Source organism: Phyllobates terribilis, unplaced genomic scaffold, assembly GCF_046119375.1.
Source record: "Phyllobates terribilis strain yellow unplaced genomic scaffold, ASM4611937v1 Scaffold_4__5_contigs__length_816908805, whole genome shotgun sequence".
Lineage (NCBI taxonomy): Eukaryota > Metazoa > Chordata > Amphibia > Anura > Dendrobatidae > Phyllobates > Phyllobates terribilis.
The window spans coordinates 482,258,991-482,280,761 of NW_027362764.1; the positions used below are offsets into that span (position 1 = coordinate 482,258,991).

The 21,771-nt window shown below is 42.3% G+C and overlaps 1 protein-coding gene across 7 annotated transcripts in view; it reads left to right on the forward strand.

The window, feature by feature from the left end:
* The window catches only part of RREB1 (ras responsive element binding protein 1), an 82,105-nt gene that overhangs the window by 53,143 nt on the left and 7,191 nt on the right, over positions 1-21,771 (forward strand). For all 7 annotated transcript variants that reach the window (XM_073678724.1, XM_073678721.1, XM_073678722.1 and 4 more), the window contains 5 exons: positions 757-920; positions 8,353-8,503; positions 9,616-9,752; positions 14,632-14,821; positions 17,638-20,338. In XM_073678724.1, the coding sequence (XP_073534825.1) occupies positions 757-920; positions 8,353-8,503; positions 9,616-9,752; positions 14,632-14,821; positions 17,638-20,338 (3,343 nt within the window). The remainder of the gene's footprint in view (positions 1-756; positions 921-8,352; positions 8,504-9,615; positions 9,753-14,631; positions 14,822-17,637; positions 20,339-21,771) is intronic.

Below are 21,771 nucleotides of genomic sequence, written 5' to 3' on the forward strand. Positions count from 1 at the left end.
CTTGTGAAGGCAATCCTCAGATGAAGTCTTCTCTATAAGAGCTACAAATTGGCTGTTACAATGAAGCCAAATTGTAGACATGTTGCATGCGAGGTGCAATCACTGCAGTTTTACGTTGAAGTCTGTGGCGGCAAGGTTGTAGGTTTGGATTTTTTTGTCATGGACGCCTTAGGTCATAGATCAGTTGCAACCCCATTGCCAATCATTATCTGATGATGCATGTCCCTTGACACTGAATGTTGCTTTGTCTAAGAGTCATCTCTGCTGTTTCACCCATGCACAGTAGTGCTTGTTCATCCAAGCGCTCCTATGTTCTTTATGAGAAAGTCGCTCACAGACATCTCTGCTGTCTCACCCAAAATTGGACATGGTCGATCGACATCTCCCCCAATTATCAGTTAGCCAGTGTCCTCAAACACATCAGCGTTTCAGCCGAACCCATTGATATAGGTGGGTGAGGTCGACTGTAGTCTAATGTGTATAGGGGGAGATAGATTGTGATGGGGTTGACCTGTATGGGCACTGATGCTATCATAAAGTGCTGGGCATTCTGAAAGCCGTCATATATCTGCTTGTCAGTACTCTATATGTTATTAGTCAGTAAATAGAGAGTGACCCATGTTAGAATATGGTGGCCTCCTAACCCTCTACAAGAAGGTAAGAATTGGGGACCAGTCTAAATATCAGAAAAAAAAATGTATCATGTAATGTGAAGTGATTAAGATTTCATCTAACTTTTTTTTTTTGCCTCCGCAGCACAATATTGACACCGGAGGGACAGACCATAGTTGTAGCATCTGTGGGAAGTCTCTGAGCTCTGCCAGCTCTCTAGACCGCCACATGCTTGTCCACTCTGGAGAGAGGCCTTACAGGTGCTCCATGTGCGGCCAGTCCTTCACTACCAATGGGAACATGCACAGGTGAGTGAGATCTACAGTGATAGAGCAGCAGATGGGGACATATGAGATGTGTATTTATTTTCCCCTTGAAATAGCTCCTGGGAAATTCTGGTTCTGTTCTGGGGTGTAATCCTCTTCGCTGGCCGAGATCGCAGGTATCATTTGACTGCTTTGTAATTGGCTGTATAGAGGTACAAATGAGCAAGGATCAGGAAGGTGTGCTAGCATTTCTTTTATCTAGGTGCCAAAAAGAACACGATCCTTTGAAAAGACGCCTAGCTGCACCGCTGCAAAGTGGCAAGCCGCGGAGGTTTAGGAGCATTCAACCCAGACAAGTTTTTAGAATATGTAAACTTTACCTGCCATAAAGGAGTTGTCCACTTTTAGACAACCCCTGCTCAATCCCTCAGGGCCCCACAGAAAAAAAAAACCCAATATATACTCCCCTCCCGCAGTGTCAGCACTGCTATTCCTGGTGGGTCACATGACGTTGGGTCACGGTGACCACTGCAGCCAATCAGTGGTCGCTGATCGACTGCAGCTCATCAATCTAACGCCAGAGCAAACATCCGCTCTGGCAACAAGGTAAAGGCTTCAGCCGCTAATAGGCTGCGTCAGTAACGTGACACAATGTCATGTGGCCCATCAATGTCGTGTAACCTGCCAGAAGTAGCAGAGCCAACATTATCAGAATGGCGTCACTGCAGAAGGTAAGTATAGATTTTTTATTTATATGGGGCCTGACGTAATTAAGCAGGGGTTTTCCAGTAGTGTACAACCCCTTTAAATGTAATGTCATTTCCGGACTTATAATTTTTCAATTACCCCTTTAAGTAGTCTACATGTCGGTTTACGTATGTGTAGATGTCCAGCATTTATAGATGGCTACTTCCACTCCGCATATAGATAACGTGTCTTGTTCTCATGCTTGGATTGGCTTAGAAGGGTCTGTTTATTTTCTGACCCCTGATTGATGAATAGGGGCCATACATTGTTGTGTTAGAAAATACCAAGTGATTTGCTTTATTCAAAGGGAACCTGATACATGCTGCCCGTGGATCAGGCAGCCTGTATCAGATACTGGTAACAAAATCTCAGCCAGGTGTGCTCGAGTCTGAAACGCTGCAGTATTTCAGAGAAAGACATACAGGTGGGTCCCTTGCAGGTTCTCCCCTGGAGTTCCAGGTCTTTCCCTATACACACATGCAGGGAGAGACCTGTCAATCCAGGGCAGTGGGCGGGAGAAGCGGCATTTACTAGCTGTAAGGTTTTCTTTAAAGTATATATTATACCAGGCGACGCCCACACTGGCGAGTAGCCAGCGTATAACTCGGACGAGTACTTTCCATTGCTTCACCAGATGGCACTCGCTCCAATGTTATACTATGGAGCAGTGCCAACTAGTGTTTACAATGCATGCTGTGGTTGGCAGCCTACATCGTACAGTATGCACCCATACAAGTCTGTGGGTGTGTGCGAAACATCGGACTGCACTCAGATGTCATCTGAGTGCAGTCTGATATACGCTGACTCACACAATAGAAAAGATGGAGAAATTAAGTTCTCCATCTTCTCTGCACCTGTGATCCGATTCTCGAATGCAAGAGAACTGGATCACGGTAAAATGACATTCGACTCACGCTCGCAGCAGTTTGAGCTGAAGGTCATTTGCATTTAGCATGTACACTAGTGTGAGCATACCCCAATTCCCCCATACATATAAGATTAAAATAAGATAAACGAGCCTATAACGTGCCAAAAGTCTTTGTATGGGGGTCTCCCTATTCCTATTGATTCGTGATGTTCAACCCTTCTGTTCTTCAGTAAGTTAACCGCTTCCTGAGCTGTATGGTATAGTCTTTCTCCGCTCTCTTTGAAAAACACACAAATGTTTGGCTGAGCCAAATGTTCATTGGTATGGAGGAGTTGAGAGATGGCAAATGTCCAAATAAGTGGTGCCCAGCCGTCATCTTGTATTTGTATGGCCAGCTTAAAGGGGTTATCCAACGAGTAAAATACATTTTTATCAATGGCTCTTTGAATATAAATTGTTTCCACAATTGGATGTTATTGAATAAAATGTTCCTGTGCTGAGATAATCTTATAAATGTGCCCCTGCTGTGTACTGTGTAATGACTGTGTCTGACCGTACAGGAACATGGTTTGATCATACCACATCTCCTGGGCAGGGGAGGAAGCAAAAGACTATACAGACAGGGCGGCATGGGAGCATAATATTCTTGGCTTGTGATTTTTACACTACTGTTACATGATCAATATTATACCTGATCTGTGCCATCTATAGAAAGGCAAGGACTCCTATGTACAGAATTGTGGGAAATGTCATTATTCTGTCTTTTTTCATGCTTTTGGAAGCAACAATTTAAATAAAGTGAGTTTTAAAGGGGGTTTCCTTGTTGTTGTAATTGACAGTTTTCCTTAGAATTTATATAGTTTTTACGTAGACAAATGGTCATCAAATTCAAACCATAACCTAACATCTAACATGTTGATCCAGAGGAAGGCAAAAAAAAAACATTCGGCAGATAGTAATTAGACCATTTGGAACCAGACTGCCTACCCAATAGCTGTTTAAAGGGGCCAAGTACCACACGGGAGTGCCACATTCCCTTTGTTTACCATGCACAATGGTATACTCATAGTAATGGCTTTGCCTGTCATTGGAGTTGGATTTCCAAGCACAGCTGCTAATAAAAGATCTGCATTGTGTAGCACAGAACGGTGTAAAGAGCAAATGGCTAATAGTCAGGGATACATGAGGTTGGACCGCCACTGGTCTAGTTTTGATGGCTTACCATAAGGCCCCTTAAAGCAGCTGGGTGTAATATTGAGGGTCTATCCTGTCCTTTAGGCCGAATTCAGACGGATTTGTATCACTGTCAAAGCACGGACAAAAGGCCTGTGGCTAGTACTTGGACCATGATACATGGCCGTCTGAATGAGGCCTTGATGTAGCACAACAGAAATTTCTAGGTATCTGAACTTCTAGAGAAACGGGGCATGACCGGCTTTGGGTGAATACAATGTCCCCAAGGGGAAATCTTCTCCGAAGGAATGTGTTTTTGGCCTCCTATTACAGGGCTCTCCATATGTATGTGCTCTAGCTCTATCTTGGTAGAGGCTGTAGTTGAAGACCTGCTTCACGCTGATGTATGGATTGGTAGCCAGCAGCAGAGGTGTTAACAGAATAGAAAGTGAACCTGAGGCTTAGATGGGATCAGAAGTAATGTTCTCATCATCCAGGTTGTCATGCATCTCTTCACAATGGTAAGGTATTGCCTGGGACTTCACCTCAGCTCACACAACAAACAACAGGAAAAAAAGTGCGTGAAAACTTGTCTGACCTGTTCTACTGAACAGGCCGGGACTAGCAAACAGAGCCGTATCCTATTTCACTCCCCCTCACTGTCTCTCCAGCAGAAATGTTCTTTCCTCTATTGATGTGAGCATCATCCTATGTGCATGTGGCTGGGATTAGAAAAACATGGCCGCTGACTTCCAAAAATAGCGCCACACTTGTCCACACGTGTGTTGTATTGCAGCTCAGCTCCTTTCACTTTAATAAAGATGACATGCAATACCTGACATAACCCACTGCCAGGTGTGGCGCTGTTTGTGGAAGAAGTCTCATCCTTTCATAGTTTTCAGTGCACCCAGATTGTACCACATGTGCCATTGGTGGTGACACTATGGTGGAGGAGGTGATGAGGAGAAGATGACCGATTGCCTGGTCCACGTCAGTGTGGGTGCCTGCACGCTCTCCGGTCCGCCTTCATACTTGGCTGCGGTACGTAGGAGGATGATGCCGCCCTGTTGTTTGGCTGCGCCTCCTTCTACGCTGCACTCTACCGTTTCTGCTTGCGGAGTGACACTACGGCCTGTCGGAGGTGGATCACTCAGCGTTTTGCAATCCTGTGTTAGCCCAAGGGAGGATCATGACAGAACTCGCAATTCTTAGCCCATTTCCAGATTCCTAGAATCACAAACTCTTCTTCCCTCCACCATTCCTTCTGCTCACGTACAATGTAATGAAATGTATAGCAATCGCACCGCAGGATTTAGGAGTCGGACACATCCACACACTGTGCTAGCACTGGCTGATGGCTGACATCTTACCCCCTTACCTTCCCCTTAGATCAGGGCCAGCAGCTGTTTGGAGAGCGCAGCTCTTGGTACAAGCAGCTGTTCATGACTTTGGCACCGAGCGGGCACTCAGTGTTGTAATCATCTCCATTCCTTCGTGAGAAATCCTCCCCAGAAGCCAGAGAACACTCATGGCCCCTATGACATCCTTTATGCATGATCAGCTCTAGTGAATGTTACTTTTGTGTCCTTTATTAGCCAGCTAAAAGTAATATTTCCTGTTATGAAATAATATTCATCTAGTGCACAGATGCCAGGGGCAGGCATACCATGCCCAATGGCTAAGGGGGACTGCTTCCACCCCTAACGCAGGTGGAATTGTGCATTATATTGAGCCCTTATATTGTTCCTGTACAGGGGGACTCTTCTGTATGTGTCTGCCCCTGACTGATGCCCAACCTTTTTTCTTTTCTGGCCACATTATTAGAGGCCCCAGATTAGGGATGTAACTATAATAGATCAAAGTTGAACCTTGGCCGTGGAGTCTAGAAGGGCCTAAAAGGTCCCTTTTAGCTCATAGGAGAAGACCAATACCATTGAGGGGTTGTCTCCCTTCGGAAGCCAATTTAATTTATTTTTTCTTGAATGCATTAATTTTGGGGCTAAAAATCATTTTTGCAATTGTTTTTTATTGAGATTTTTTCTGCCATTTTGTTGGATGCAGAATGAGTTAAGTGAGAATCTATCAGCGAGCACATTCTGACAGTGTGATGGGGAGTCTGTCATTTTTAGCTGTCATTTTCTGACCGATTACATCCTGATATTCAGAGTAAGCAAAGAGCCTGTAAAAGCCAAATGGGCCAAAAATTTTAATGAAACCCAATTGCAAAGATTATTTTTGGCCCCAAATACATGCATTTAAGTTTTAAAAAAAGGTGAACTGTAGAACTTTTGGGAACAAATTTTTAAAAACCCACGGTAGTGCGGGACCCTGTTGAAGCTCGTGAGCGCCAGTGTAAAATCTTTAAGTAATTCCTGTGGTCACAATTAAACCTAAAGGGGTACGTCTATTTGAAACATGGAGACGGGATCTGACCTAAATATCTAATAATTGGGGGTTCCTCTCTGAAACTGTTGCTGATTATTTTGGTAAAATTCACTTATTCATTCTGAGCTACAGAAGTCCTATATTTTGTTTCGTGCCAGGTAGAACGGGCATGACTCCAGTCGAATGATCTGCCACTGATTTTATTAAAGTTGTCCTCCACTTTTATAAATTGAAAAGCCAGGTACAAAAAATAAATAAAAGACCATTTATCCATTGTACATGACAAGGAGCCATTCACATATACCGGCCTTAAACGCGTCAGTTATTGTTATTTTTGCCAGGATGTCCTGTTTTGTTTTTTTGAATCACGCAATTTTTAATATATGGATTAAATAAAGTATCATATTTTTTTTATTTTTGGGGGAGGAGAGGAGTTTGAGTGCTGGGCTATCTATTTTTTGGGGGCTGGATTTGGCCATTGTACATTCTGTTCTAGTGCCGCTTGATTTGCCCGTTTTGGCTAGTCTGCCCTTTATTGTATGTGCTTGTTTCATCGACGTATGCTCTTCTCATTTGGCCTCGAATATCACACTGCACAGCTGCTTGTTTCTCGTTAGTGGAATGTGAATGTGAACCGGAGCCATGTTGCGTCCAGTAGTCTGACCAACACAGCATGGCTGCACTTTTCCCCTAGTTGCCTTCATCCTCATGACGGAGTCATGTGCAGGACGCCTGGGATTTGGCGAGCGCAGAGCGGAGCACCAGAGCAATGCCAAATAAGGAGACTGACTGGGGAGATAACTGACTTGCAATGTCTGCTTTCTGTTCACCAGGCACACTGCCTGCAGACTTCCTTTTCTTCCTCTGGAAACTTGTTCGGGTTTTCTCTTTTGGGGATGAAATTAGTCTATGATTTAACTGTTTTGTCTCATCATTAATAGAATTGCTTTCTGTAATGCAATACATGATACAATACATCTTCATGCCATTGCTTTTACTGTTCAATATTGCTCTATAGATTGTATCACAGAAGTTAAAGGGGTTGTTTACCTTTGGCGGATTTTTTAATTTTTTTTATTTCTTTATTTTTTCCCATGATGTTTTTTTTAACTAAACTTATGTATGTCGTGTAGTGTGAGCGTATTAATATACTCGCCTACCGGGGATCCAGCGCTGCTCTGCTCCTCTTCTCAGTGATGTCACCACTCTGCAGACTGACCAGTTCATACTGCGCTCTGTGTGACCCAGAAGTGACTATTATAATGTAAGCATCAGAACAAGGCTCCATAGACTTACATTGTAAAGGAGACTTTCAGCTCACTTATGGAGCATAGAGTGAGCTGGAGAGTCTGAAGTGTGATGACCTTACTGAGAAGAGGAGCAGAACGGCCCTGGATCCTGGAGAAGGCAGCGGTCGGTGAGTAGAATAATACATATACACACATTTATTTTAAAAGAATCGTCACGGGAGGGCTTCTTTGAATGCATGTATTTGGGGCTAAAAATAATTTTTACAATTAGGTTTCATTAAAAAAAAAAGTTTGGGCTTTTACAGACTCTTTTGTTTCTTTGCACTTTATACTTTAATGTGATATGTGGACACATGTAAGCTGAGAAGAAGACAGATACAAGATCTACAATGTCTCACATTGGAACGTCAGAACGATCTTACTGATGGCCTCTCAGTAAATTCATTCTGCAGCCAGCAATAGCCAGTGCAACACACAGGCTATAGAAGGCTAACATTTCTACTGAAATCCAATAACAAAAATGATTTTTAGCCTCCGGTACATGTATTTAAGTAAAACAAACAAAATCCCCAAAAATTGGACAACCTCTTTTAAGGCTTATTGAATACATTACTTGACATCTGGAAATGGTTTCTTAAAGGGGTTGTGCATAATTAGAAAAATATGACCGCTTTCTTACTAAAACAGCGCCACCACTGTTTGCAGGCTGAGTGTGGTATTACAGCCCCACAATCCAGACATTGATGATATATCTTAGCTTGTCACGAGGCAATTACATTTACTACAACTAACCTTATATCTGATATTAAAGGTACTGCGATGTAGTAAATGGAGTACCAAGCAGAAAAACTCATCTTTTAGTTGCTCATTTGTCTTGATATTTTCTATTTTGCTTTTACTGTTCCGTACGTTCGAGCTGCAGCTGATCGGTGGGGGTCCGGCTACCAGACCCCCACTGATCTGATGGGTAGCAGACGTCACCTTTAATAGGTTCCAACTAATGAACAAAATGGTCAGTTTTACTGTAGTTTATTTTCCAATTATATTTTAGACACATGAAGATCCATGAGAAAGACCCAAATAGTGCGGTATCTACAAGCCCCCCTTCCCCTCAAAAACGTAGGAGGTTGACATCTAAAAGGAAATCTAACCCTGAAGAGGAAATTGAGAAAGAAGAGACCCCTCCAGCAAAGAAAGTGATGGTAAGCTTTGCTGCACAGCTGTGTGTGTTCCAGCCGGTGGTTTACCAGCATCCTGCTGTAAGTCGCCCTACTTTGTGTTGGTGATATCGGAGCATTTGAGATCAGTACTGCCGGTGAGAAAAGCTTTTCATGTTTGAGCCTTATATTTGCATATGCAGATGCATAAGCCTTCTGTACGAGATATACATTACACAATACTCCTACTGTATACAACTGACCGAAGACTAAGACATGATGTGAACAGAGACTTACCTGTACTTAATTTTTCACACCTAATTGCTTGTTCTCCCGCTTAGCTTCTCTCTTTGATGGGATTTTCAGTACTAGTGTCTCTCAAACCCCCCTCTACTTATCATGAATTCTACCTGATACTAATTTTAATGGGGACCATTCACTATATGTTTCATTTTATTTTAACAGCGCACGCCCTCCAATTGCTGCTGTTCCACTGACTCTGGAACAGTTGTGTTTTTTTCTTCTGTGCCCCTCCGTTACAAAGTTATTTCCCCTTTAATAAAGAAGGACATTTTCCCTTCAGCCAACTAGGCGTATACCACAGAAATTCCTCGTGGGCGTGACCGTGTTTTGATTGGCCAGCGTCAGAGGAGAAAAAGCAAAGGCCCACAGAGACGTTCTGTGATATACGCCCAGATGGCTGAAGGTTAAATTTGCAACTTTATTACCGAGAGTTTGGAACAGAGGGGCAAAGGGCAAAAAAAAAAGAAACTTCCAGTATGAGTGGAGCAGGGGCAATAGGAGGAGGTAATCTGTTTAAATGTAAAAAAACAGTGACAGGTTCTGTTCCCTTCTTATTAATATCACCAAGGAAACAAGCCGATAATGAACGTTTTCTGGGCTGTATATCAGGTTTGCCAATGACTGTCCTTTCTGTTTGTGGGGCCCGTGTCCCACCAACTATGGGGTCCATATATGCACCCAGACTGGGCAAGGGTAACGTTGATCTCTTGGTATTCAGACGTTTAGGTCCATGAGTGCTATGTGTTGTGTGTGCATTTCTGGAAGTGCTTTACACTCTTCAAGGATAAAGTACGTCGATTGTCACTACTTCCTCTGTAAGCCCTCCTCTTTTTACCTATTTTACATTTCTAAAGGTGGTTGAAGAAATTCAGCAAGTGGAACAAGTGAAAAAGACGGAGGATGTCCTTCCCTGCCCTCTGTGCTTCAAAGAATTTACTTGCAAGTCTAGTCTGGACACTCACATGGAGTCTCATCCGGAAGCCTCTCTGAAGTAAGGAAGCTTACAGTCCTCGATTCTTTGGGTTTATAACCCATTGTTGTGCCATTAAGTGTAGAAAGTAGTATCTACAGTGAAATGAAGAAATAAATATATATATTTATGGGCAGGGACATCAAAATAGTGAGGCTTTCTTCCAGATAGCAGGATGAACACTTGACTTATAATACAATAGGAAATCCATTGATACTGACCTTGTGGTCTTAAAGTGTAACTTTATAACCTTTCTTATATACTGTAGGCACTACATAGTTATTTTAATTGGTGGGGGCCAGGTCTTGAGACCCCAATTGATTGCTCAAAACACCGCTCTGAAAGCATGCCTACGAGTCTGTACACGGCTCTGCGAGAGTGAATGTTATTATTTTACTATTGAGCCCTTACATCGTGCGCTCAGCTCATGCAAGAGCTGTGGACTTCACAGCGGTGTTTTCAGTGATCGGCGGGGGTCTCAGGACCCTTACCTCGATGATCAGTAACACTGTGCAGCACGTGTAATAAAAACTTTTCTAATAGGACACTTACACTTTTTCCCTAGCTAACTCCATACTCATTTATAATTGCGCACCAGAAAGTAACATCTACAGCTGCTATAATCTGGAGTATTTTCGCTCTACGTTTTATAATAAATTGTTGTAAACTCGTTGGGCAGCAGGAGCTCTGTCCACTTTTTTTCTTTAAAAAAAAATATAATATAAATTGGCGGGAGCAGTGGAAAATGAGAAAAAAAATCACAAATTCTTGCGAAAATCTGGTGTGTGCCATAACTTTTTTTTTTTTTCTGCCAGTAGCTTGGCGGGTAGATGTTAATACATTTTCCTCTAGTGAATAAAGCTTTTCTCACTGGTAAATTATGTGCCACGAAATATGAAAATGAGTTAGTTTAGATACATAGATTTGTCTACTCTTGTATTTTCTGGGGTCCGTAACCCCAGTTCTGATTGATTCTGCACCTTTATTACAGTTCTATTTGTGTAGCAGTAAAGTCTGTAATTGTAACGTGATAATAGCGGGCAGTGCGGACCCTCATTCCTGCCAGACTCGCAATGTAAGATATGACCTGATGGTTTACTAACTGTCATCTGATAGTTAGAAATTAATTTTACAGAGTAGTAATTGACGATGCCTAATAATTCCTCATATATATCTTCTTTTTTTTTAGAATGCTAGAAGTATGTTTTTTGGGAGATTTAGTTGTATTTCTTGGTTTATATCTTACTGTGTGCGCGCTTAGATTCTGTGGCTTGTATTGGGGCCTTGTGCGATCCCTATGTAAGGGTCAGACCAAAACAGCTACACTGCGTCTGGAATGTAAGTGGCAACCTGCCCAATCTATAACCAGCAGCCTTAAAATAGGAAGCCCTAATGATATGGTTGCAGACCTTGGAGTAGAAGGAGGTGTGTGTGCATGCATGTCTGGATGACGGCTGCGTGCATGTGTAATTTTACACTGGAAAATGACAGAAGAGTCTTTCACGTGAAGTTACTCATACCTCCTACTGTCTATTGTTTCCAAGCCGAAGAGCAATTCTATTTCATGTTGTCCGAAGATGGGCATATTGCAATTAATAGATCAATGAAAGAATAGAATTCAAAACTCAGTGTTTTGCACCGACTATAAAAAATTTTTTCTTCTTTTTTGCCGGGGTTGGTGGTGGTTAGTGTTATTCTAGCTACTTTTAGAGTATGTGCACACAGTGTCTTTTTCAGTCAAGCAAAGACGCTTCTGGAAACACCAGCCTTTTTTTTTTCTTTTTTCCTTGATGGATCGGTTTTATTTGGGTTTCTTTTGGGTCATCTTCAGCTGTTTTTTTTTTTTGTTTGTTTGTTTTTTCTTTTACTGGAGTCTTTCAGTTCTCTTCTTGGTTTTTCAAGCAAAAACTCTGCCGAAACACTCAAAAAGACGCCCGGGCGTTCATCCAGGCATCCCATTGACTACTATCCTAAAGTATAAAGCATCTTCAGAGCAGAAAAAGCCTGAATAATGGTCAGCTCATGTCTTTTAACCACTTGGCATCTTTGGAAACCTGAAGCAGTTAAGATGCTCAAAAGCACCACTCCACCATTTTTTTGTTTTTCAGCGCTGGAGTGGTGCTTCTAATATAAAGTCCCTGACCGTAGTCTTAGGCTATGTTCACACTTTTTCTCTGGCAGGAAAACAGCTGCGTTAAAAACGCAGGTTTTGGTGCATTTTTTGTTGAGGTTTTTGCTGCGTTTTTTTGACCACCCATTACTTCATATGGGTGAAAAAACGCTGCAAATACGCAGCAAAAAATGCAGGTGCATTTTCTGCTGCAAAAACACTGAAAGAAGTGACATGACTATTTTCCAAAAACACAACCAAGTCACAAAATACTCAGCAAAAAAACAACGTGTGAACAGAGAACTCTCGTAGAGTTTGCTGGTACTGCAAAACTCAGCTGAAAATTTGCATAAAAATCTGCAGAAAAATACACTGCAAAACCCAATGTGTGTGAACATAGCCTTATACTCACTCGCCGCTGTCTTCACTTTTTTTTTTGCGTTGCCGCACAGGGCTTGCGGCTCCATTTTGTGACCACAGCTTTTGACAACCAGAAGTCAGAAGCTACGTCACAAGCTCTCAATGCAAGTGTATGAGAGCGGGAACGAGGCCAGATGAGGGTCTCATAGACTTATATTGAGTTGTGACCCCCGGCTCACATTCCAGCAAATACTGGAGCGATCCAGCAGGTCACAAACTGCTGAAGACAGACGGCGGTGATAGAAGGTGAAGACCACAACAGGTGAGTATCAGACTAAGTGTAGGGAGCTTAGATTCAAAGCTCCACTCCAGCGGTAAAATTAAAAAAAAAACTCTGGAGTGGTGCCTTAACTTACGCACAGAGCGTCATTTTTACATAGAAATGCTTATGTTTATACTTTTGAGCGTTTAGGAAGCGCTTTTTCAGGTGGTTTTCGGAACAGGACTCTGATGGAGCAATGATGTAAAATGCCGCCGGGATGTGAGGAGGGTATTTCGAGCGATGTGTTCTGCCTTTCAGCCTCCATTGCACATTCAGCGAGCCAGCAGTGTCAGTCGTGAGAGTGTTGCTTCTAGCAGCTGAAGCCAGTGCAGCTGTTTGATGTCAGTTCACCGAGACAGGGGAGATGTCTCCCATTTCAGCTTGTGAGGGGGAAGAAAAAAATAGGATACTCGGGTGAGACTGGAACTGAATAGTCAGTCGTCTGTGCATCGCTGGTTACTAAAGAAGCATCCTCCATTCCTGTAGGCTTAGAGGTGAACATAGTAATAATGAAATAATACCTTGGTCTTTGGGGCATTGGCATTGTCATACACAGGAGCTAAATAGGTGCTAAACTGAGGTGCCCGGGGACTAGATGTCTGTGCTATAAAGCTCATTAGATCATTAATTGCTTGTAGATCCACAACAGAGCGCAGATGTTAGTCTCCCACTGGACAGAGCGGCACATTATACAAATACACACACCAGTGCCCACCATGCGTTGTACCCTAACCTCCGCAAAACAACGATGGCACCTGCCTATGCCTAGCTGTAATGTGCCCAGGCATGCTGCCAGTGTAGGGGGCAACATAGGCAAAATAGGGGCAGGCTCTGTCAAATATCTGCTCTGGATAAGTGAATTCTTTATTACTCCATTTTTTCTATTAGAGAACAAGGAGTTGGATAAAATGATGTATAGCACAAGAAATAGGATTGTAGGCCTCGTGTATAGCACCTGCTAGATCCGATACTGATATACTTGAACAGCTTTTACCATTTTTGGTGCCCCCTACTATTCTTATTTTATTTTTTTTTTTATAACTTTTTACAAAAGGTCATTTCGAAGAACGTATATTATAAGTTTCTGTTTGTAGATTTATAAGGGTAAAAGGCAGGAACGCAAATCAGATATGTTGACATCCTAATGGCTACCGGTCCCTAATTTGTGGCTGTAGCGAAACTATTGACTATGGAAATGATATACTTATAATGAAGGAGCAAGAGAACAAAACTGTAGGGAGAAAATGTCAGAATGTATAAATGATACCGATGTGCTGAGCTGCGCTTCTGGCCTTGTACTGTGAAGAATGGAGCGTATGGCACTGGTGACTGCAGGTCGGAGATGCTGAAGTCCTGGCTGTCTCTAGTGGATTTGTAATGACCTGCCTTGTCCTTGAAGAGCAGCTTAAAGGCAATATACAGGAGGCTGTGGGAATGTCTTCCTTCCAGCTAAGCATCTCTATGGTAGGGACACCTCTAACTAGTTTTCATGCTGCCTTCCAGTTTGTCTTTGAGTTTGAAGACCCATCAACAGGTGCTAAGTGCTGGCCCGAGAGGTTTTTATTACAACCCTCTAGGTATGGCAGGGATTTGTTTTCCTTTTGTGGCACCCTTGTGAGAAAGGGAACGCCAACAATTACGCTGCTCTTGGTCAAGGGGGATGGGGCCAGTGATGACAGAAAAGAGGTAATGCAAAATTAGAAGCACCCAGCTTGGTGATAAAAGTCCTTTCTGTTTTCTACACCTCCGTCCGCTCAGCTGGTGGAGATATTTTAAACCTTACAGATACACTTAGGTATTTTTATGCTATTTACACCCCTTACAATTTCTCTGTATATCGCAAGCTCTGTTGTGCGGATTTCAGGCATACACATAATATGTCACATAGGTAGTGCACTTGATTTCCAGTAGATCAAGTTATGTAGAAGATATCGGGGTCACTAGAAAAGACAAATGGGTAATAAAGTAAAGTAAAAAATAAAATGAATTTGTTTTACAACTGCACAGCGCAAATAAACTGTGGATTTCAGGTCAAGTGTGATCCCATCTTGTGCGGATTTCTGTGTGAATAACTTTTAGCTTTCCTAAGCTTTTTATTTTCTCCCCAGGTGTGACATTTGCTGCATTTCATTTCGTACCCACCGTGGTCTGCTGAGACACAATGCTGTAATCCACAAGCTGCTCCCGAGAGACCAGTCTGGAAAGCCATTCATTCAAAACAACCCTTCTATCCCGGCTGGATTTAATGATTTGGGCTTTACTGACTTTTCTTGCAACAAGTTCCCTATCATTTCTCAGGTAAGGAATGCCTATAAGTACTATAGAATCACATGCTGTTGCAAGCTAAAGGGTTGTCCACTGAAAATGAAGTTATTCGCTTTCCCTATGATAGGTGGTAACTTGTGGATCAGTCAGTCTGTCTACTGAGACCTGCATTGATCTGCAGAACGGGGAGCTTTTAACCCCATATGGTAGATTGACTCACTCAAATGCTTACAAGGGTAGTCACAGGAGCATTTTCCATTATTAAAACCGTACTGCATTAACCAGTCCAAAATCAGGAAAGCCAACACTGCCCTTCTGGCATAACATGACCAACAAAATGGCATACAGTACAGTCTGTGTGGCTGCGGGGATCTGCCCACTCAGGGGAACAGAAACAAGGTTCAGTTCTCTTTTTAACACGAACACAGCTCTGGAGCTCTCAGCGCCAGACACACTGAATAAATCCAAAGGCTCCACATTTACCTTCAAGACCACACCCTGGGGGTGGAGATATGGTAAACAGCATCCCACCCACTCTTCAGCTGTTCACAAAAACCCAGCCCTTAATATGGCCGATTAACGCCTCTCAGCACTTAGTATGCTGAAGCATTTTTCCAGGTTCATATCACTGAGGCTAACATCCTGAGTGACACCTCTCTTCCCCCCAGTTTTTTACCAGTGACCTTCTCACACTCGTTAAAATGGGATGGCAGTGTGAGCATGCTTGACTTCTCCTCCATTCATTCCCTATGAGACTGCTGAGCTTGGCTTTTTCCGGCAGTCCCATAGGGAATGAATAGAGCAGCGGTTGGGAGTCTGACCTGCCACTCCACTTTGTAACTAGGATAAAAGTTCCCCATCTGGAATAAAAATTCCCCGATCTGCTGATTTGGTGTGATTTCCAGTGGTGGGACCCCCACCAATCACTTTTTCTATAGGATAGGCAAGAACTTGTATTCACTGGACAAACCCTAAAAGACTATAGCTTTTACTATCTGTGACCTAAAAAAGGCTAAGGGAAGTGCCATTATATGTTATAATAATGCCCTCAAAATATGAAGGCTCTTAAGCTGGCCACACGCATTAGATAGCTGTCGGCTGAATGATCTTAAACTCTTGGATGGCAGGGGTATGGAGGAACAGTCTTTCCGAGCATCTTGCACTACGCCGCTTTTTAACAATGAAGTACAAAAGGAAGTTGGTGGGCTGTTTTTTTTTTTTATGCAATAGGCTGGATGTAGCGTATCAGTATCATTTGGCCAATGGCTGTCTCCTGACTTCCCCACACAAAGACCTGCTAGGCCCAGCATTTCAGTGTTCCCAATGAGGGTGCTTCTGCCAGAATATTCGGACAGCGGATTATCTTCCCAGCGAATATAAGAATAAGGTGGTTGAATTCCAACTTGCCTGATCCTTATGTCCCCCAATGTAATATTACAGGGGATAGTCAGTTGGCTCCTATACACATTAGAAGGTTGCATGATTCCATTGAAATCTGAGGGTTTGGCTGACTTTTATTACATGTGTATAGGGGCCTTTAGTTGAGTTAGACTTTCCTTTATCCTGGGCAAAGATTCAATGAAGTGTTAAATTTCCCTGGCCAATTCATGAAGAGTTTTTGACACCAAGCCTAACAACCATCTATTAATAAACTAGAAAGCACTTTGTTAAAGGGAATTTGTCACCAGGTTTTTGCTATGTAATCTGAAAGCAGCATAATGTAAGGGCGGAGACACTGATTCCAGCAATGTGTCACTTACTGGGCTACTTCCTGCAGTTTTGATAAAATCATGGTTTTCTCTGCTGCAGTGCTCAGAATGCTGAGCTCTGTATAACCCCGCCCACACCACTGATTGGCAGCTTTCTGTGTACACTGTACATAGGCAGAAAGCTGCTAATCAGTGCGGGAGACTACTAGTCCTCTAGTGATGCTCTCCTGCTGCTAAAACACTGATTTTATTGAAAGGATAACAAGCAGCCCAGTAGGGGACCTATCACTGGGATCAGGGTCTCTGTCCCTACATCATGCTGCTGTCAGATTAAATGGCCAAAACCCGGTGACAGATTCCCTTTACGTTAGAAATAATACATTCCACAGATGTCTCTTAATATTCAAAATGTAAGATTTTTAGCCAATAAAACATTTCTAATTAGAAATAAATGTATTAACTATAAATATAATTCAAATGATTATATCTACCGTAATATACAGCAAAAAATGATAGGTATTCTAAAGTTGTTGATGAATTACATCCAGCTTTCTTTGGATATAATTGTTCTAGCCAGATTCCTAGGTAATTAATTGCTAGAACATTATGACAAAACTTAAGCTCTTGGACGGCGGGGGTATGGCGGGGCAGTCTTTCAGGGCATCTTGCACTAAGCTGCTATTTAAGAAAGAAGTACAAAAGGAAGATGGTCAGCTGTTTGTTTTGTGCAATAGGCTGGATGTAGAGTATCACAGCGAGACATGCAATGCTCTTTGGGTTTCTATAGCAGTAAAGGGCTTATCATTCTAATCCCCAGTTCACAAGGCTTTAAATGGCATGTGGAGGAAAAAAAATAGTGGTCTGCCCTTAGACCCAGATAGATGTTAACCCATCCACACCCAGAATAGTCATTTTTATGCATATTAAGAAACCATGACCTCTCAGTAGATACTTGTATTTAATACATACCATAATCACATTGGTATAAGTATGAGCTTGAATTGATTTTATTTCATGTAATTATTTTTTTTCTTGTATTTGCAGTTTAATGATTGGTCAGTACATTTTAAAGGTTTTGTGTAATACTATAATGCTCTACTGATTCACACTTACAATATTCTATTCCTTGCTCCCAATTAGGCTTGGTGTGAAACCAACTTAAGAAGATGCATCAGTGAATTGCATAGCTTCGTATGCGAAATCTGCAACAAAGCCTTCCCAATGCCATCAGCTCTCAAACTGCACTCGGAAACCCATAAAGAAGGTCAGGTTAACAATCTGCACAAAACGGCAAAATCGGTTGGGGAGGAACAAGAACAGAAAGCTTTTATGGCAGCCTTGGGCCTGCAGTACACCAAAGACATCAAGCCTCTCAGTCAGGAGGATAATTCATCAGAATGTCTCCAGGCCTTACACATCGAGGCTATGAAGAGCAACCTACCTCATGAGCTTGGTTGCAGCACAACCATGCTGAAGTTGTCCCCTTTAGAAGCGCCCCCTGTTGGTGGTCCGTTCTCCGTTCTACCGTCCGCAAAAGAAAACATGAAATTGCTTTCATTGCAGCCTTTCCAAAAAGGCTTTACTGTTCAACCAGACAACAGCATTGTGGTAAAACCTTTCTCTGGAGAGTTGGCTGATATTCAGCAGATATTAAAGATGGCTTCATCAGCACCATCTCAGATTAGTCTTCCACCATTGTCTAAGACTTCTCCTGCCATTATTAAACATATGCCGCTATTGAAGCCAAAGCCACCAGTGACTCCTCGTACAATTGTTGCTGCCTCTACACCTCCAGCACTTGTTACGAATCAGCAGGCATCTCCAGGCTGCATCAGCCCTAGCCTTCCTCCACCTTTAAGGATGATAAAGAACAGTGTGGAATCTGCTACAAGCGCCATATACTTACAATCCAGGTCTGGAGCCAACTGTAGCTCCTCTACTCAAAACTCTCATCTACCAAACTCAGAATTACTGAAACCACGAGACCTGAAGACACAGGACAGTATTACAGAAGCCTTCATTCCGCTAGACCTGGAGGCAAAGATCAAACAAGAAGTAGCTGAAGGGGATTTGGAATCAATTATTTCTGGATCAAACGGCAAAAAAACAACCCAAGCTAAAAAAGTATTTTATCCTTGCCGCTACTGTGAGCAGGTGTTTACATTCTCCGGTGTATTACGGGCCCACATACGCACCCATTTGGGAATATCACCTTACCAATGTAACATATGTGATTATATTGCGGCTGATAAAGCGGCACTAATACGTCACCTGCGAACACACAGTGGTGAAAGACCTTACATATGCAAAATATGTCAGTACCCTTTCACTGTTAAAGCCAACTGTGAGAGACACCTACGTAAGAAGCACCTAAAGGTCACCAGGAAGGATATAGAAAAGAACATTGACTATGTATCCTCAAATACATCTGAAATGGTTGATGCTCTCTGTTCACCTGATACAGTTTGTAAATGCTGCGGGGAAGACTTAAAGAATTATCGTGCTCTTCATATACACATGAGGAGTCACAGCAATTTTCAGAAGAAGAAACTTTTCGAATGCAAAGAGTGTGGCACTGCTTTTTCTGCTAAAAGAAACTGCATTCACCACATACTCAAGCAACACCAGCATATTCAAGAAAAAGAAATAGAGAACCACATATTGTGTGGTTCTTGTAGCCCAGGGCAAAATAGATCAGACACTCCACCTTTGGAGGATAGCGCTTATCTTGAGCGCAAGCCTACCACATCTTACCTGGAACCACAAAATGGCTTTCTTCATGGGAGTGTTTCTTTTCCTCTAAAACTTGAACCTGCTACCAGCTTTCCAGTGGACCTTGATGAACCCTTAGACTTTTCTCAAAAGAACAAAAACCCAAATATGTTTCCAGTGAAAGAGGAACCTGTCTACACCTCTCCTGCCTCTTATGATTCCTCCATGGAACCCATTGATCTCTCTATACCTAAACATGCTAAGCTGGACAAAGAAAGCCCACTTATTCAACCAAACACTCAAGAGCAAATAAGTGGCCATGTTGGTCAACTATTTAGTTGTCAGCCATACCCACTACCCCTAAGTGCCAACGAGCTACTAGAGAAAGCTGCAGCTATCACACATTCCAAACAAGTGAAAAACCCTGTACACTTGACTGTTCCTATCATTTCTCCTGCTGTTCTTGGAAATGCAACTATACTTCGCCCTTTGAGACCTAAACCACCTCCACTTTTGCCAAAGCCTACAGTCACTAAAGAATTACCACCTCTGGCCTCCATTGCACAGATCATTTCTTCAGTATCATCTGCTTCCTCGTTGCTCAAAACTGATATAACAACAATAAGTTCTCCAGTTGCTTCTGCGAACAGTCCTTCAACCACTGAGAAATCTGGCGCTTCCAAATCCAAGATGACCATCCAAAACAAGGAACCTGTTCTTCCCAGTGATTCATCCCAGAATGTTTCAAGCTCGACAAGTCCATCAGACCTCTCCAGTCCAACTACTTTAATAACTGGAGCAAAGAAAAGGGGCAGAAAGAAAGGAACTAAAAATAAACCGAAGATGGCAATTGGTGTAGACCTTGAATCAAGCGGTGAATTTGCAAGTGTTGAGAAGATGTTGGCCACAACGGACACTAACAAGTTCAGTCCTTATCTGCAGTCCACCGAACACCTTAAAGATGCTGTAGACAAAAATGATACTAGTGAGGATGAGCGAGATAGTGGTGAAGATAAAAAGGCAAAAAGAAATTCTTACTCCAATTCCTTGCAGAAGATTACCTGTCCTTACTGTCCCCGTGTTTTTCCCTGGGCAAGCTCCTTACAGAGACACATGTTGACTCACACAGGTAAGATAGTCTAGATCTGTTTCCAAGCTTTCTAGTATTTCAGTAGGCAAAGGAGATATTAACCTCTTCGAAGTTTTCATCTAAATATGAATATATTTCCTTCATTGTGCTTTCAAAGCTGAACTCGTGTAAATAGAGAAGTTTACATGCAGTTTCCATCTTTTAATCAGAACTGCAGGTATAACCATGTTACAAGGTGATCATAGATAGTCCAGCTGCTATGATCTTTTGGGGGGAATCTAACAGCAGGTGCTGCTACCGCCCACAAATAAGTTCTGTGGTATACACCCAGTTGGTTGAAGGGAACTTTTGCATCTTTTATCGTGGGGTGAGGGTTGTCCTTTTTTCCCAATTTTTATTGAAAGCAGCTACAATAAATGTCTCTTGCTCTGAACATCTATTATTTCTATGCATTACCATAGATTTTTTTTTTTATTGGGAGCTATGTAATTGCTTGCCTTATGGGGTGCTCTAGGGAAATTAAACTTTTGCTACAGATTATAGATTATCATCACTATAGATCCTAGCAGTGTGGGAACCCTGCTCAATTTGTGGAGTCTCTTCCAACAAAAATAGGTCATCCAAGAAGAAATCCCCTAAAAAATGTATTTAAAATGTAGTATATGCAGTATAAGGTGACTGATCGTAGAGCTTTTATGTAAGAGTTCTAATTTTTAGCTTTACCTTACCTCTATCTTTGATGAGGGCTCGCTCAAATGAGCATATAACTGGGACGAGTGCTATCAGATGTTTTATCGGATAGCACTCGGACCAGTGTTATACTATGGGGCAGTGCCGATCTGCAATTATTTTCCCATGCTGATTCGGTATGCTGCGAGTGGCTCCGCAAAACAGATCACGCATACCCATTCAAGTCTATGTGCGTGTAAAACATTGGACTGCACTCACATGTTATCTGAGTGCAGTCCGATTTACGCAGACACAGACTATGGAGAAGATGGAGAACTTAAGTTCTCCATCTTCTCCGCACCTGTGATATGATTCTCTCATGAAAGAGAATCGCATCACACTATAATTACACTCAGATCAAACTCTGATTAGAGTTTGTATTGTGTGTCATTATCATAATCAGCCCGGTTCTCTCAGAAGAGAGGGAGTCATCGCTCGTGCGAGCGAACCCTAAAAGGTAGAGATGACCTTCATCCTGTATGCGTGTGTTAGAATTAGATGGATCCAATAAACAGTCTTTTTTTGTTGTAATGAGGATCATATCACAAGATGCTACACAAACATACCCTGAAACGGCAACAAACATTTAGTTTGTTCATAGGGGGATTATATGCTGCCGGCTCCTCGTGTGGATTTTTTGGGGTGTATTCGTAAAAATGGATGAGATTTTACCAAATCTCCTCCAAGAGTTGCATAAAAACACTGCCTGACTCGCGTAAATTGACCTGTGAAACAGATTGTTA